General features: G+C 36.9%; 1 protein-coding gene across 1 annotated transcript; it reads right to left on the bottom strand.

Annotated features, from left to right (window-relative positions):
- Positions 1–52: 52 nt before the first annotated feature.
- Positions 53–10,458, bottom strand: fpgs (folylpolyglutamate synthase). The gene is made up of 15 exons (XM_079898508.1): positions 9,872–10,458; positions 8,269–8,397; positions 7,456–7,509; positions 7,307–7,371; positions 6,752–6,866; positions 5,842–5,919; positions 5,547–5,608; positions 4,423–4,525; positions 4,271–4,348; positions 4,051–4,195; positions 3,897–3,977; positions 3,132–3,282; positions 2,707–2,782; positions 2,557–2,623; positions 53–1,372 (listed from the first exon to the last, which is right to left on the bottom strand). The coding sequence occupies exons 1-15, from the start codon at positions 10,064–10,066 to the stop codon at positions 996–998; spliced, it is 1,776 nt and encodes a 591-aa protein (XP_079754634.1). The 5' UTR covers positions 10,067–10,458; the 3' UTR covers positions 53–995.
- Between the last annotated feature and the right edge of the window lie 8,754 nt (positions 10,459–19,212).

Raw genomic sequence — 19,212 nt, 5'->3', positions numbered from 1 at the left:
AACTTGGAATTAAACGTACATATTTAGGTATATGATTGACCGATAGACCAAAAACCTTAACATTGTTTTTATTCACTTTCCATCGGTGGTATGTACAGTACTGTAAGATTTTTTTGAATAGCATCCTATGGCACTTTAAGACAAGAGTGGCATATTTATTGATCAAAATAGTAAGTCACATTTTTGATATAATTATCAAACTTTCACAGATAACAAAACCATCTAAACCATCTTTTTTACCATCTAAAAAGAAAAAGAAAAACATGTTTGAAGATAGCAGTTTCTATTTAGACTAGTAGACACCCTCCCATCTTAACTACAGTACATAAAATGCTACAAAAAATTAAATTACACTAATATGCAGATTTGATGGAAAACAGTTTTTATACACCGCCAGTCCTCGTATGTATATATACACACACAAACCATTTAACTTATTTATTTACTATGAACAGATGTGGGCACCTCAGTGTTGAAATGCTTTGAATATCATTTCACATCCGCTTGAATGTATGAATGCAAACTTTCCCATACATGTGTTAGAAATGACACATTAATATTACATTATGAGAAAACAGTGTTTTATATATGGCACAATTCTTTCAGTGCAATAAAAAAATTAACACAAACACTGATGGATAAGTAACCTGACTTTCTATTTCACAAATGGAAAGATCTGGTTAAAAACATCAAAATTGAAATGCAAAACAAAGAAGCTTACACAGAAAGTTAACTGAATGCACATCGAATCAAAGTAAACATGAACAGCAAGTAGTTTTGAATTAATGTGCTCTTTACATAAACTGATGAATGCTCAAAGAACTGGTGCAATGCTCTTCTCAAGTCATGATGAAGAACGCATGGATTCTAGAACAAGCTGTCATGATTTCATTCGGGCCGTAAATCTTCTCAGACTGAACTGTAGTGTGACAGGGTTTAGGCACTAGGTGGCGCACTTGCTGTGTTTGTCTGAATGTCTGATGCTCATACGTCCATTATGAGTTTAAAGCAGGGTCCAAGTGTTTTAAAGCCCCTCCCACCAGGTGTAAGCTCCCTGTGATGAGGACGTGTATGTTCACGGCCTCTCGTAACGGTGCGGCTTTCGTGCTTATGCTCGGTTTAACGGGTATGACGCATCTGTTTGGGTCTGACAGAACAGAGTCTCTTCCCTGACTGATCCACTGCAGGGCGCTGAGGATGCAGGGAAACACCAGTGTGTCGCTGTGCCTTTCTGCCACTAAAGGCAAACCTGCCCCGATCAGAAGCTCCGCCTCTGGCTTCTTCTCCTGGCCATTCATAACGCGCCAGCTCTGCTGGTTGTCCAGGCAACGTGTGAGCATGTTCTCCACGGAAACGTTAAAGTTCTGTTGATCTGAAAGACAGAATGTGTTAGTAAAATACACTGAACTTTACACACTAGCACAAAAATTACTTTGTAAGGCAGCGTGCTGACTGACATAAAATCTCTTAAGAGACTGATTTGAAATATTAATAGCCACTTACAAAAAACAGCACATGAGAAACTCAACTAAAACTCACAAGTCTGATATTGACATTTTGCTAAACAAATAAACTGATACTCTAAAAAGCATTTTAAATTGTACTGAAATATTCCTATGCATGTTTTTCTATGGAAGCTCATTTCCACCGTGGAATAAAAAAAAAAAAAAAAATGAAAAGGTAATTACAACTTTTTCTCTCACAATTCTGACTTTCTCAAAATCGTGAGATATAAACTCACAATTCTGAGAACTAGAGTTGCAATTCTGACTTCTTGCAAATGCATGTTTATATCTCACAATTCAGACTTTATAACTCACAATTGCGACTGTATCACAATTCTTAGAAGAAAATTCAGAATTGTGACAAAAAGTCGCAATTACTTTTCTTTTTTTTAATTCCGTGGTGGAAACAAGCTTCTATACTTACAGTGCTTAAAAAGGCACAAATAAATATAAAATACTAAATAATATGTATATAAAGTTTATTATTATTTTAATCAAATGTTTTTAGAATTCATATATTAAATCATATATCATAATATTAATGGACATCTTCAATATCATTTCAATGCATTATGGGATTGCCTGTTTGTGCTGCACATTTTGGGCCTAAAAGGCATAATTTTATTGCTCACTATTAGCATTAGGAATGAAACAATCATGTGGCTTAGGTAGACAGCGTACTTGAATTTAAAAGAGTGCTTAAGCTGTGGTGGCTAAAAACACACAAACACGGTTCGTTAAGCAGTCCTGATTGAAGTACCTAAATGGTCCAGCTGATCCAGCAATCACATTTATAGTTATCACCCGTCTTTCTGATTGACTAGATCAGGGGTGTCCAATCCTGCTCCCGGAGGGCCACTGACTGTCCAGCAAAGTTTAGCTGCAACCCCAATACAAAACACCTGAGCCAGCTAATCAAGGTCTTACATAATAGAAACTTCCAAGCAAGCTGGAGCGAAACACAGCAGGACAGTGGCCCTCCAGGACTGAGTTTGGACACCCCTGGACTAGATCTCTGGATCTCTTACACAGGACTAAAAGCATCTCTTACCTGCATTACAGGTCGCTATGGCCTCTGTGATGTTCGGACAGAACACGGCAAAGTCGAAATGACAGGGCTAAAACATAGAGCATTTGAAAATGAGTCTCTGGGTTACTTCAGAAGAGTAACATGATTAAAAAGTATGAACTGATAACTCACTGTGAGCAGTTTGAGCATGGCAGCACAGTCTCTCTCTCCTGTAGCGTTGAACAAGAGAACCCTCACCACCGAACCCCTACAAACACACACAACATTAAACACCAGCACATTTACCAGATATCTGCAGATATGCAACGTTTAAGAACCACCGCAAGGCTGACCGTAGGTCAGTGTTACTTCATTAATATACTATTATAGCATTTACAATGTATAATTTTTTCTCACTTTTATTAGTTTTTTCAAATATATTTCAGTTTTTAATAGTTTTTTGATACTTTATTTCAGTTAACGTTAATATAATTCTAATAAGAAAAATTATAGGCTCTCTTTTGTACTGTATGTTTAAAGATTTCAGTCTTGAAGCCATCAATCATAGAAGGTATAGTATAAAACAGAAATAAAAATAAAGAGCAAGGCCTTCTCACCCAGCATTTCTCTCATGATGTGCTGCGATCTCAGTGAACCAGCGGACGCAGGCCTGCATGCTGCGAGTGGTATGAGCTCCGTCCAGGAAATACGTCACAGGGCCGTGTTTTAGCGTCTGATTGCGCCCAGGCCACTCAGTCTCTGCAAGACCTGTCAAAACATCATATATTGTGTACTGACTTAGATGCATATTTGACTTAAATTGTAACATACTGGTTAAATATCTGGTCTGAAAACAGCATATGTGACATTTTGAACAAAATCAGGCAAAAACTAAATTTGTTTGGAGGTTTGGGAGTTCGAAACACTGACATTGTTTTCTCATGTTTAATACTGTAAAGCTGCTTGCTTTTAAACAATCCACTGTACAAAGTGCTGTATTAATAAATGTGACTTGACTGGAGAGCCAAATCGCAGAGCTGGTGCAAACAAATCCACATCTCTAAGATCAGCTGCTTTCTTTACTGCTATTTTCTGAACATTGTCAATTTTTGTTTATTTTGTTATTAAAAGGAAAGCATGCAGCTCATATTTACATATTCATCTAAATGCCACTCTCAGCAGCGCACGGCATTGGGATGTTTGCTAATAGTATTTCGCCGCTCAGGTATATTTTTTACCCCTAAGTGGAGAATGAAAAAGAACTTCAATGTGAGTATTTCGAGTATTTCTTGAAAAGCAGTTTTGCCTTGTAGACATCAAGGCTGCTCAACAGGTTTTAGAACAAAGCTTTTAATAAGGCTGTATAGTATGTTTTTACAGACCTTTGATCATTGCAGGAGTAGGCTGGAACGCTGGAGCTGGGCTCACACCGCTGAACTCCACTAGAGATGACGACACAGGATCTGAGGAATAAACAGCTGATTAAAGACACTATAAAAGAGATGTGAACTAATCCACAGAGACAGAAACACACACCTGTGAGGAAGTGTCTCTGCAGCCAGGTGTGTGAGAGCTGTAGAGCCAGAGAAGCGTTACTGCGCTGATGGTGACCGGCTAAACCCAACCTGAGCGAGCCCTCGCTCTCATACTCATCCAGATCAGGACACACTGACAACGAACACTGAGAGAGAAAAACAATGTCAGCAAATGAACTGCAATTTGAATTGTGTATCTGCAGCATCTTCGTATTTCTCACCCCAATTTCTTCTGCTCTCTCTTCAAGCACCTTCATCGGCCCGTCAGGCTGTTTGACTGTGAACGCAGGAACCCCCGGCTGCAATGAACACACATCCACTGAATACCTTAAAACACACTCAGTTTTTACAGTCACAACTCACAAATATTCACCTTAAAAATCCCTCCTTTCTGCCAGGCAATTTTCTCAATGCTGTCTCCCAGTATGCTGGTGTGATCTATGCCCAAAGAGGAGATCCCACACACCCAGGGATGCCTGGGAAACACAAGAGGCATTTCAACAAATTAAATCTTTAAAGTGAAGCGAGTCATTTCTTATAAAAATTTAAAGTGCCCTTATTAAGAAATTTAAAGGTTCCTCATTTTGTTTTGAAAGCTCCTACAATAGGTTTACATGGATACAAGGTAAAAAAAACTCATAATATGCATATGCATTTTCTCAATGTCTGAAACGTTTTGATAAAGGATTCAGTCACTTTAAACCCCTTCTTTCAGAGAGCCTACTTTGCTCTGATTGGTCAGATGGCCCAGTCTGTTGTGATTGGTCTACTCTGATTGGTCAGACGGCCCAGCTTGTTTTTGATTGGTTTACTTTGCTCTGATTGGTCAGGCGCCCCAGCCTGTTGTGATTGATCTACTTACACCAATTATCATATCTAAATTTCAGCTCTGGAAGCTTAGAGCTTGATACACAGTGATATGAACAGTCACGATGGTTTGCCACACTGATTCGAGTCCGAGTCCTCATGTTTTGGAAGAGCATGCAAAGTGGATTTGCTTTGGCACCAGAAAACAGCTCCTTCTCCCATGATGACAACATGAACCAAACTCTTCCAGGCCTCATCAGCTACAACTACAGCGTTTGAGGGCGATTCAAAGTAGATTGTTGTTCGCAAGCAGCCAATGAAGAACATAGGCTAGCATTATGCAAATTTGTTACAAACCTACATAGGTTCGTTTCAGGCAGTGAGACTGAAATTACTGGCGACTCGTTACAGGCCGTTTAGAAGCGGTTCTTTCTTTTACGAGACAATAACTTTATTTGTTGTGCACTTGATTGGTGATGATTGCTTTGATATGGCTACTGAGGATACACTAAACCAATAAAGAATGCAGATCAATGATTGGTTGATTTGAGAGGAATGTGTCACGCTTAAACTATGAAGCCAGACGAATGAAGATGAAATGGCTGAAACTAGGCTAACGCGGTACAAAGAGAATTAGACACGCTACACTGAAGCAGATGGGAGGGAGAATAGAAATCAGAGCTCTGGTACCTAATAATATTGGTGCAGTCATAAGCTCCACCAATCCCCACCTCGAGGACAGCCAAATCAACCTGAGCAAGAGAGGGAGAAATAGAGAATTTAGCTCAATTAATAACCAGCATCTATAATAAAAGGACAACTGTCATGATCTATGAGACAATTTATTAAACTTTAACATTGATGATAAAAGAGTGCTAAAAACTATCACTATTAAATGCTTGAGCTGAATATATGTGGGCTCCATTACATGCTCAATCATTATAATAAAACGGATCAGGTAATACTGATCAGTGATGGTACTCACCTTCTCCTGAAGAAAGACGTGGAAGGCCAAAATGGTGAGAAAGCGAAAATAAGCGGGCATGCTGCCGCCATTGGCATCCTGAAAGGTCAAACACAAACTCTTATGACACAAAAGTCTTTTCCACTTTTAGATATCACTCATATTATTGATGTGCTTTGTCATGCATGTAAGACACATGGATGTGAATGTTCAAAGACACATTTTAGGTTCAAGTGTCTTAACAAACGGCACTGTTTCCTTTCTCACATGACTGACATGCTGTTGTGATTATGCAATTACGTGACCAGAAGCCTCACATTTACACTTAACACAATTAACATGGTACAGACACAAACCCAGAGGAGCAGTCAGCAGGAAACACGCAATCCTTTCATAGGAATTAGCATTAGCAGAAGTAGAGAAAGCAACCAGATCATTGTATAAAGCTACTACTTAGTACTACTAACGCATATGTTAATCTTCTTCCAAGGGAAAAAGCTCAGACATTTGCACATTTTCATTCAAAGGAATTTAAAGGGTTCATGTTTATTATTTTTGTGTAATTTCTTGCACCAAAAGTGTTCATAACACTATTTTGCATGGCCATTTCCTATCCTCTCTCTGAGACAGAACCAGACAGGCTCTTTTTGTAACTGTACTTCTATTATTAATTTATGCAAATATTTATGCAAATATTTATATATCTTCACCTATCAGCATATTTCACACTGTCATCATATGTTAATGTGTTCAGGACTGTGTCATAACCACATGGTGATTTATGACTTTTTACCATTAGTTTTCACAAATGGTCTGGTGTATAAAACATAATAAACTGTCCAACTAAGAAGGAGTTTGAGTTGTGAAAGTCTACATTGCATATTGACTTATTTCAAAAGGGAGGGAGGGAGAAAAATAACATCCGGCTCACCTTTGTCTCTTCCAGTCGCCCGTACACCTGCCAGAAATATTTGGTGAAAAGCTCTTTTCCTATTGGCTGCCCGTTGATTCTGATTCGTTCTCTCACTTGCACCAAATGAGGTGAACTAAAAATGAAGACATCATATAAAACAACCAACTGACATAAGATAATGCAGTAAATGTAAAGACTTTACTACAGTGTTTGTTTATGCCCTATAAAATCCACTGACGTCTTACTGTGAACAATGGTCAATGATTATGTAAATCATTAAGCTTGAGATAAAGTTCAACTAAACAAAACTTAGGACGGATCGATTACATCATTTACAAGGTAATACTGACGCAACACATAGCTTTACCTTCTACTCTGAGAGCTGGTTTATTTAAGTGGAAAGATCAAGCAAAGTTCAGCACGAACGTATATGTATGTGCATGCATGAATGAACAGTAGAGTTACACAACACTTACTCTGGTTTAAAAACCCGACCACTCCCACAATCACTACAGAATGACTATACACACACTTCATCTCCATACACTGCATTATTTTGACTGGTTATAATACCTGTAGAATCCAGTGCGGAAGCCATAGTTCCTCAAAATCTGTTCTGTAAAGGCACACGTTGAACCCTGAAATAAATACAGAATAATAATCAGCATTTCACTGAACTTTTGGGTGAACTATCCCTTTAAATCATTCATGAACTGACTTACCTTTCCTTTTGTTCCAGTTACGTGAATAATATTGAGACGATCAAGTTCTTCTACCTGAGGACACACAGAGCACATCAGTTGAATGGTTATTTACAAAAATAATTTGTAATTAAAATACTGAATTGAACATGTTTCAACAAGTCAAGAGTAGGAAGAACTTGGTTGCACGATGCAAAGCAGAGTTGAGTTGATTTTAGTTGCTGATGTGCGGTCAGTTAGGCATACATTTACTATTTATAATGGCTTTATTGTTTTTATTTTAATTACATGCTTAATATGAAGCTGTTTTTGCACGGTGATATCAAACTTATACATTTTTGTATTGTTTCTTTTGTTTTGTGTATGTTAAGTTGCAAATAAAGAGACAATAATTAAACAAAATTAAGCACCTTTCATTTATAAAGCATTTAATTCACTGTATTATCCACAAATAGGCTTTACCACATTATATTTAACATACAAAAAATATACAAAAGCCAATGCAATGTAATTATAGAAACGTAATGTACGCATATACACTGAAAATTAAAAAATATTTTTATACAATATCAACTTAACTCACTAAAAAATATTTGAAAACCAAATTTGCATATTATCTACTAACCAAGATTTTAAAATAGAAATGATAATCGGCTAAGGAGGAATGGTTATTTGCCAAGACTGATACAAAAAAGGCCAAATAACAGCTGATTTATTAGCATAAAAAGTGATCAATCATTTGTGATATACTGTAAAACTATTCCTACTGTGATAAAAGGATTTTGGTCATACCGTCTTGAGTAAGTGTCGTTTTTATGTAGCGGTGTTTGGTACCTTGAGTCCTGCCCGCTGGAGAAAGCCTCTCATGGCCTGCAGCTGGAGCTGAGGATGACCTCTCTCTCTCTTCACCTGCTCCAGAGCGCTGGCGTTGGTCTGGAGTGTGTTGAGGGTGCACACCGCATCCTGAAAGACATTCATGACGCTACAGCTGGATCTCAAAGACTTCATGCCATCTCAACACCTCAAACACCAACCCATGGAGCAAAACACCAGCTCCGGCGCTCGAGAACATTTCATGTTTACATCAAATCCAGATTTATGACTCGTATTACATGTGCTGGAAGTAAATTCAGAGGATAAGCTATCCATGTGGAGCTTTAGTCTCTACAAACTGAGGCTTTACTGTTGCTTTGATAGACACACTGAACTTCTGAACTCTTTCATAATACGTTTTTAGTCAATGTTTAGCCAGATCTGGTGTATGTATGTACTACAATTATATTACAACTGACAAATGAAAACTAATTATGTAAAGCTGCTAAATGTTTTAGTTAGTTGGTGAAATTGATCAGATGAATCATACAAGCAATTGGCATATATATAATGCAAGATGAGGTGAATCTAGTCCTGAAACCATAACAAATATAAGGGAAATCTCAAATAAAAAAGTTTTTATTTGTAATTTTCTAATCAAATACTGTATATATATTTTTTTAACTTGTTTTTTTTTTATATTTTCCGTTATTTCTAACATTTGTCCACCTTATGTAACAAGTAGCCTAACCTTACAGCACTGTGTATATATTCCAAATGTTAACAATTATGCCAGTAAAACTTTGTTGACACTGACTAATAATAAAAGTTTAACTGCCATCTAATTCTTTAATAGATATAAATAACGCATTTAGCACAATTATAAATGAAATAAGATATTTTTTCTTCACACAAATGCTTTTAATCCTCAGTTATGGCTGCCACACTGAGCACATGGCCTGAATACAAGAATGCAGAATTTATGGCAAGCTGTTTTGACAGTTATTGCTTAACCCTTAGCCTAACTTGTATCTACTTGTAATCTTCTATTATTGTTACTAGTACTTTTTAGTTACAGGTAATTACTCTAATCCAATGTGTAATTACTCCAATCCAATGTAATTATTAATTACATATTAATACCAACTCATTTTCTGTCATCCAAATAGTGACAAGTTTCTATTATTTGTAACTGGTAACAATTTGTACTAGTTCGTAACCGTTACTTTTAACTACTAGTAAAGTCACTAAAAGTGAGCAGTATATCATAAATAGGCGTAATAGCATTATACATAGATACATATAACATAATAACAACAGATTGCCTTTTATTATGGATATTGTTAAATGTTGTACGGCTTGCCGTAGGACCTCAATGGAGTCACTGACTCACTCTCACCGCGCACACAAATTGCCGCTCTTTGATTTTAAAAACTTAACGGCTGATGTAACAACTGTCACGGATGAATCATCATCCGCGTGCGCTGGGTTTAAATAATATTTTGTTATCTAAACAAACACTTTCAGCCCAAAGTCCGTAAAAAAAGTGCACAAACTTACCATTTATTGTATTGATTCACATAAATACGCATAACATTTAGACAAGGGAATTCAAAAGCTTTACCTGATAGTCCATTCTTCGGAACCGCGGAGCCGCTTTTGTGCTGGAGAATCTCAGTGACAGTTCGGCCGTGTAGACTCCGGTCCACGCGCGTAAACGCTCCAGCGCGCGGAACAGGCGCATGGTGGGGACCCGTAGAGTGCAGGAAGCAGCACCAAATTTGGGGAGTTTTCCTGTCAATATGGACCTCCGCGTCATCCCACGCCTCCTTTCTGCTCACCATACAGACTTCACTACTGTTTATTGTTATTGCCAGTGCGAATGACAACAATCTGGTGCATTCGGATAAATAGAGAAGAATTAAATGATGATTTGTGATTCGAGGAAGGCGGTTTACTAAGTCAAAAGGCTGCAGAAGCGGACAGTTGAATCAGCATAACATTTCCAGTTCACTGGCGATTAAAACCACAGCAGACATCCTGTTTTAACCAGGTTGTGTGTTCATAATCTCAGAGAAACATGTCGCGCTGCACAGCTGCATGTTAAAAAAAACTGCATGTTAAAAAAACTGGATTTGTCTAGTTTGCCATGCAGTGCTGCTGAAACGCTGCTCACGTGTCAGCAGTCTTCAAGAGCAGAAGAGCTAGTGCACATATCGTACTGCGCATGCGCATTATCGCCTATAAAACTGCACCGCCGCCTACTGGGCATGACCGTTTCATTACACGTTTTAAATTGAATTAAATTAATTAATATTTTACATTATTTTTTGGTACATAGAAAGTTAATTACACGATAATTTATGTTAATTGAATATTCAAAATCAGGAAGTAAAGTGTAAATCCAGGGTTCTCAGTTGTAGCCTAGCCTACTTCTGGCCTGGAGATCAGTGTTCCTGCAAAATATAAGTCTAATTTGGTATTCGGATAAAAAAATTTTTTTAACTAGTTAAAATATTTTTTAGTTTCACTGGACTTTTACAGATGTGTGCAGGGTTTGGGTTTGAACTCTAGAAGGTTTGGGTTTGAGAACCTCGCGCTCAATTTTGATAAATGGCCAGTCGATGTCGCCAAAAGACAGTGGATGAATATGAATCAAGCTTGATAGAAGACATACACTATGATTGACTGTCGTATTCACCACATAAACACATGATTTGTTTCTAAAAATTAAAATTCAAATATTTTTTTTTAAAAAGTCTAATTGTTTGTTAAATTATTTCAGAAAAGAAAACGTTTCTAAGGTGGGTTGATAAGCGATGGGCATGATTCAGTTGCACTAATTATAATTAGATAGGTTCACTTTATAACAACAATGTACAGTAGGCCTGTCTTTACATGAAACTGCCAAGTTTCTAAATTGTAGTGTGTTAAATTTATTGTGTCTTAATTACTGTTGTTGTGTTGTCACGTGACGTGTGGATGCACTGTAAGATTTGCTAATTAATTTCATTGTATTATATCAATGACAATAAAAGGAAATTGAATTTAAATGATTCCTCAGAAGGTAATAGGGTAAGATGAAGATGAATAATTTTTTATCCTGACTATAGGTAGCAAAATCTCATCTCAGCACTTTATGCTATTCTTAATTTTGTCATTTAATCTGAATATCAATATTTGTCAGATTTAGTCAGCCGAAACAGTTTTGAGGTTAATTTATCGAACTTTGTGTCTCTGGAAAATAGTGATCTATGACATATTGAATATCATGTTTTTTGCATCTGGTTAATGAGGTAGCCTATTTGTGGAGTAAAATTTATAGTTTTCATTTTGAAGTAAAAGGTTAAAATTAGATCATTGGGGTAAAATGAGCCACCCAGAATTGGCACAGAAGGCGCCAAGTGGCATGTTGTTAGTGTTATTATTTTTTTCAATTGAATAATTATTGTAATTAATGAGGTTATTATTCTGTATTTCCATGAATTAAATGAACATTTCAGACATCTTCGCCTTCATTAAAACCTTTAGGTTAGTTGAGTGAAATCATTCAATTTGCATTCATATTCATAGTGCTGCTATTATGACATTTCTTCATATAAAATATGGGTAATTAAATAAGTAAATATTGATATGCCTGTACAGAATAATTGTACCTTTCAGATAAATCTCTTTTCTGCTTTATCTGTCATTAGTTATTGAATTATTCAACTAAATTGTAAAAATATACAATTTCAAACAGTAGCCCATAGTTGATTTAGTATTTTACATTAATGATGCTTAAAAAAAAAAAAAAAAAATATATATATATATATATATATATATATATATATATATATACAGTGGTGGTCAAAATTGATGGCACCCCTGGTAAATATGATAAAAAAAATGGCTGTAAAAAATAAATCTGCATCGTTTATCCTTTTGATCTTTCATTCAAAAAATTCACAAAAATCTAACCTTTCATTGAAGTAAAAGAACTGAAAGTGGGGGGTAAATCACATTATAAAATAAATGTTTTTCTCCAAAACACGCTGGCCATAATTGTTGGCACCCTGTTATTAAATACTTTTTGCAATCTCCTTTTGCCAAGATAACAGCTCTGAGTTTTCTTCTATAATGCCTGATGAGTTTGGAGAACAACTGACCAGAGATCAGAGACTATTCCTCCATACAGGATCTCTCCAGATCCTTCAGATTCACAAGTTCATGTTGGTGCTTCTCCTCTTCAGTTCAGCCCACTCATTTTCTATAGTGTTCAGTTTAGGGGACTGGGACGGTCATGACAGAAGCTTAATTTTGTGCTCAGTGACCCATTTTGGTGTTGATTTTGATGTTTGTTTTGGATCGTTGTCCTGATGGAAGATCCAACTACGGCCCATTATAAGATTTCTAGCAGAAGGCGTCAGGTTTTGATTTTTTATCTGTTGATATTTGCTAGAATCCATAATACCATGTATCTGAAGATGTCCAGGACCTCCAGCAAATAAATAGGCCCACAACATATAAGATTCAGCAGTGTATTTAACCATTGGCATGGGGTACTTTTTATCCCTGTGTGCACCAAACACATCTGGTGGGTTTGCTGCCAAAAAGCCCTTTTTTTTGTTTCATCTGACCACAGAATCCGGTCCCTTTTGAAGATCCAGTCGTGTCTGACCACTGAATATGCTGGAGTTTGTTTCTGGAGGAGCGAGGATGATTTTTCTTGAAACCCTCCCAAACAACATGTGGGGATGTAAGGGTTGTTTAATAATTTGTTTTAGGCTTTCTGACCCCCAAGACTCAAGTAATCTCTGCAATTCTCCATCTATGATCCTTGAAGAGTCTTTGGCCACTCAAACTTTCCTCCTCACCGTCCATTAATACAATTTAGACACACGTCCTCTTCCTGGCAGATTCGTTACATCTTTAGTTGATTATAACTTCTTAATTATTGCTCTGATGGTCAAAATGGGGATTTTCAATTCTTTAGATGTTTTCTTACAGCCACTTTCTATTTTGTGAAGCTCAACAATCTTTTGCTGCACATCAGAACTATATTCTTTGGTTTTACTCATTGTATTGGATGATTAAGGGAATTTGGCCTTTGTGTTTCCTCATATTTAAACTCCTGTGAAACACGAAGTCATAGCTGGACAATTTCATGTTCCTAGTCACCCTGGTGTGCTAAAAAATGTAAATATTAATGGGAATATACTTCAGAGATATTTTTCTCATAAAAAATTCTAGGGGTGCCAATAATTGTGGCCAATGTGTTTTGGAGAAAAACATTTATTTCATAATGTGATTTACCCCCCAATTTCAATTCTTTTACTTAAATGAAAGGTTTGATTTTTGCGAATTTTTTGAAGGAAAGATCAAAAGGATAAACAATGCAGATTTATTTTTTACAGCCATTTTTTATCATATTTGCAGGGGTGCCATCAATTTTGACCATGACTGTATATATATATATATATATATATACACACTCACCTAAAGGATTATTAGGAACACCTGTTCAATTTCTCATTAATGCAATTATCTAATCAACCAATCACATGGCAGTTGCTTCAATGCATTTAGGGGTGTGGTCCTGGTCAAGACAATCTCCAGGGGCACGTTCAAGTTCAAAACGGTGCGCAACGTTTTGCTACGGTTTCCAGGTTGAACGTCATGTTTCCTGGAAACGGCGTGCACCGATATGCAACAGGGTTTGAGATACGTTTTCTCTTGTTTGGTGGGTGTGTCAGAACTGCAGTCCATACAGCAGCAACATGCATATAAAGCACGCGGTATTAAAGTGAACTCGCACAATGGGTTCAAGGAAAGTAATTTACAAATGTGTTCGATGCAGCTCGGTATACGCAACAACTGAGGATATTAGAAGACATGTTTGTCGTAAGTTTTATTGTAAAAATATAGGATATCAACATAATGATGTAGTTGTTTATATTTTTAGCTTCATTGCAAGTGTATGGCATTTGGTATAGAAATAAACAATGGTAATTAAGTGCTTTTCCTAAAAATGAGAAAGAAAATACAGGGTATTAAAACAGTATGAACTACAAATAAAGTCAGTATGTGTATGTGAGGCTAAATAGATGTGTTTTAGTCTGAATTAGGTAAGATGTGTGCTTCCATTTCAGTTTCAGCAATCCCTTCACTCGATTGGGATGTTCTCTTTTGTTCTGGGCGGCAAGTGCAGTAACTGTAACATCGGGCATATTTTGTAGTATTAAACACATATTTATACCGACTTCATCAGGCTCAGAAAATTCTTCACAAAGAATGGCCTTCTCAGCTGCCATAGTTGCAACTCTTGCGTCATCAGAACAGTGTGTTCAACGCATCACCGTTTCTGTTTAAAAAACGTTGTGCAACGTTTTGTCGGGGCTGAACGCAGCCCTGAACTCCAAACTGAATGTCAGAATGGGAAAGAAAGGTGATTTAAGCAATTTTGAGCGTGGCATGGTTGTTGGTGCCAGACGGGCCGGTCTGAGTATTTCACAATCTGCTCAGTTACTGGGATTTTCACGCACAACCATATCTAGGGTTTACAAAGAATGGTGTGAAAAGGGAAAAACATTCAGTAAGCGGCAGTCCTGTGGGCGATAATGCCTTGTTGATGCTAGAGGTCAGAGGAGAATGGGCCGACTGATTCAAGCTGATAGAAGAGCAACTTTGACTGAAATAACCACTCGTTACAACCGAGGTATGCAGCAAAGCATTTGTGAAGCCACAACACGCACAACATTGAGGCGGATGGGCTACAACAGCAGAAGACCCCACCGGGTACCACTCATCTCCACTACAAATAGGAAAAAGAGGCTACAATTTGGACGAGCTCACCAAAATTGGACAGTTGAAGACTGGAAAAATGTTGCCTGGTCTGATGAGTCTCGATTTCTGTTGAGACATTCAGATGGTAGAGTCAGAATTTGGCGTAAACAGAATGAGAATATGGATCCATCATGCCTTGTTACCACTGTGCAGGCTGGTGGTGGTGGTGTAATGGTGTGGGGGATGTTTTCTTGGCACACTTTAGGTCCCTTAGTGCCAATTGGGCAGCGTTTAAATGCCACGGCCTACCTGAGCATTGTTTCTGACCATGTCCATCCCTTTATGACCACCATGTACCCATCCTCTGATGGCTACTTCCAGCAGGATAATGCACCATGTCACAAAGCTTGAATCATTTCAAATTGGTTTCTTGAACATGACAATGAGTTCACTGTACTAAAATGGCCCCCACAGTCACCAGATCTCAACCCAATAGAGCATCTTTGGGATGTGGTGGAACGGGAGCTTCGTGCCCTGGATGTGCATCCCACAAATCTCCATCAACTGCAAGATGCTGCACTGTAAAATATTTCCAGGATTTCACAATATATAACTGTAATATTTCACAGGTAATTACATTATTACCACTTCACAGGCTTTAACTGTGATATTTCACAATATAATACCGTATTTAGACTTTTACTGTGAAAATAATGCAGGCGCGGGGCTTTTACAAGAAACTACTGTGAATTCCGTCATTTTCGCGCTGCAACTGCGTCATCTGAGCTCCCCGGCCTGATCTCCTCCATGGTCTCACTCGACGGATTCAGTGCGGTAAGAGTTTAATTTCAAACTTTGTCAATTTGATGACTGTTTTTAATATGAAATTGCATGTTATTTAAAAGTATGAACCAAATTAGCGTTAGTTAAGTTCTGTTTCATGTTTTTGTAACTTAGCTGGAGCAGATTCGCGTCTAGGTTTGAGCGCGCAAATTTGAATGATCAGACGTTGGTTGTGTTAATAAGTGTATTAGTAGTAACGTTACCGTATTAAGTTATTAACTGTGAGGCTTCACGTTAGCTACACCGTCAAAATTGAACTTTAGCTTTGCTTAATGCTTTTCTTAGTTAACGTTCGTTACTCTAACAGCGTTCTCTCTTTTCCCACAGCATTTTTCTACCACCGGGAAATAAAGTTATAAGGTAAGCTGTGGCCTTAATGTGTGTATTATGACAGTTATTATCAACTAGATACATTATAGTGTTGTGGATTTGTGCAAAGGTGGAATAAATTAATCTCAAATTAGTAACGTTAGCTAGCTGGGCCTGGGCGTCGTCCATATTTTTCTGCCGTGTGTGAAACGGAGCAGCCGTTGTCTGTCTCGTCAACAGAAAAAATAAAGTGCATTTTATTATAAAAAAGATATAGGAAAATAAATGTGTTTATCACTGAATTAGTGGAGCTTCGTTAGCTGTGCTATTCTAAAGTAAAACAGGTCGACATCTGGAGATATTAGGAGCCATTTTGTCTGTGAACGGGTAATAATTCTAGGAGGAAGAGTGCAAGCAGAAACAGCCACATGGAGATGGACTGGCAACAGGCTCTTCCTCCATCCTCTGCAAACAGTACGTGTAAATGATGTAAATTGTTGTGTGCAAATGCATTGCCTGGGTAAATCACACACATCTAACTTACTTTGTTGCAGGACTATTCTTGACTGTGTGTTTGTGATGTAAATGTTTTTCAGTTGCTGTTAAGTTATTTAAATGGTTGCTGTTTAATTGAATCCAAGTAATGTCACCTTGTTAAAACTGAGCTAACTTTAGTTTTGCTCAGTACTGCAACAGCAGTGACCAACTGAAGGTGATGACTGGGAACTGAAACCTTTTTAATCCCACTTGAATTAAACTAACATCTTTCTTCTCTGTCTTTTTGTTTATATGTGCTTCTTGGGCATCAACCCAGAGACAGGTACAAAATCGAAGAGGCAGAGAGGACACATAAACCAGCAAGTCTGTACACTGATCAGGAAGCTCATTGACTTTGAATGGATGTCAGTCTAATGTAAGTTGTGTTCCAACTTCAGAACAGACTAACGAAACACTGTCTCTGTTTTAAGCTAGAATTAGTTATGCAGTAAGATGTTTACTTAAGCTATTAAAGGGTTAGTTCACTCAAAAATGTAAAGTCTCTCATTAATTACACTCCCTCATGATGTCCCAAACACATAAGAATTTTGTTCAACACAAATTAAGATAATTTTAAGAAGTCCGAGAGCTTTCTGATCCCGCTTATAGACTGCAATGTTATAACCGCTTTCAAGCCCCAGAAAGGTAGTAAAAACATTGTTAAAATAGTCCACGTGACTACAGTGGTTCAACCTTATTGCTATGATGCGACGAGAATACTTTTTGTGCGTTCCGCACTATTAAGTATTTTTGCATCGCTTCATAACATTAAGGTTGAACCACTGTAGTCACATGGACTATTTTAACAATCTTCACTACCTTTCCGGGCCTTGAAAGTGGTAATAAAATTGCTGTCCATGGAGGAGTCAGAAAATATCTTAATTTGTGTTCCAAAGATGAACGAAGGGCTAACGTGTTTGGAATGAGGGTGGGGTTTTGGGTAAACTATCCCTTTAATCTGTTCTACGAGTTTAGACAGGCTGCAAAATGTCTAAAATTCATTGTTCTTACGTTTATTTGAATTAAACATGCCTTTTCAATGTTATAGGTTATTGATAGGTTAGAATAAAAACGTCAAATTTACAGACGTACTTTACAATAGTTTTAAGTGTAAATTTACATCACATTACTGGCTTACTGAGTTGCATTACTATGTACGCATGTCATGTAATTTTTGCTTAACCTCAATCATGTTACTTTCAGAGTCCTCTGGTTTGTTGATTTAATATTAATTGATATAGTACTATTCACATGATTTATCTGATTTACCATGAGTTTTACAATTGTAATTTCTTAAATTGTACACATTTTAGGATTAGTTTTACAATGCGAGTACCATACTTGCAGGTACTTGCACCACAGAGTAACTTAAACTTTTTGTCTTTCTTATCTTTTGTAGATAGTGGACAGAACCCATACTATGCAGGTGCCTGCTGCAAGGGAAGGAGCGAGACACCTGCAACCCTCTCTTTTCCCACCTTTTTGTCTTTTCTTCCCTCTCTCACTCTCTCTTCTCTCTCTCTCCTTCTTTCTCTTTTAAGCTCCTACGTTGTGAAGTACCATTATCACATAGTAAACACATGCACAGTGCACACACATAGACACACATTCCTGTTACCCAGTGTTCATTCCTGTTACCCAGTGTTTATTCCTGTTATTAAATTGTATTTTTCAAGTACCATTATCACATAATGGTAAACACAGTAAACACATTCACACACATATTGACAGACATTCATGTTACCCAGTGTTCATTCATGTTACCCAGTGTTCATTCATGTTTCCCAGTGTTCATTCATGTTACACAGTGTTTATTCCTGTTATTAAAATGTATTTTTCTTCTAAAAAAATAAAAGTTAAACCATTGTTTTTATCAGTTTTGTTTGGTCCATCATTTATGCTAAATCACAGTATAGACATGGTTAAATACAGTAATTCTACAGCAGCTTACTGTTAAATTACAGTAATATGATAGACTAACTGTAATTGCACAGTAAAATACAGTAATTATACAGCATCTTACTGCTAAATCACAGTAATCTGACGGCATAGTTATTGTGAAGTCACAGTAAACAGCTGTCATTTCACAATTATTTACTGTAAAAATGATACGGTAACTTACTGTGAAAGTCATGCAATTATTAACCTGCAATTTATTGTAAATTTACAGTGAAATAATTTACAGTGTGTCCTATCAATATGGGCCAACATTTCTAAAGAATGCTTTCAGCACCTTGTTGAATATAGCCTATATATATATATATATATATATATATATATATATATATATATATATATATATATATATATATATAGCGCCTATTAATAAGAATTATATCAAAAGTAATTTACACATTCTGTAATGGTTTATCCAGGGACTTCTTACCCCAGTAGGGGCCATATTTTACCCCTCTTTTTATATTTTACATTTTGTTTTCTAAATTAGCAAATATTTCAATTTATTACCTATAATAACACATTGGCTGATGCATCATCATGCTAAACTTATAT

This window comes from Squalius cephalus (assembly GCF_949319135.1).
Source record: "Squalius cephalus genome assembly, chromosome: 17".
NCBI lineage: Eukaryota > Metazoa > Chordata > Actinopteri > Cypriniformes > Leuciscidae > Squalius > Squalius cephalus.
Note: the sequence above shows the minus strand (reverse complement) of the source record. Positions and strands in the feature narration are given on the sequence as shown.

What these genes read in the sequence shown, in the direction of transcription:
- fpgs (XM_079898508.1), bottom strand. Translation starts at nt 10,066, where the DNA reads ATGACGCGGAGGTCCATATTGACAGGAAAACTCCCCAAATTTGGTGCT. An exon ending in TCCGAAGAATGGACTATCAG is followed by an intron (nt 8,398 to 9,871) that starts GTAAAGCTTTTG and finishes AATGTCTTTCAG; the next exon opens with GATGCGGTGTGCACCCTCAA. An exon ending in CCATGCTCAAACTGCTCACA is followed by an intron (nt 2,624 to 2,706) that starts GTGAGTTATCAG and finishes TCTATGTTTTAG; the next exon opens with CCCTGTCATTTCGACTTTGC.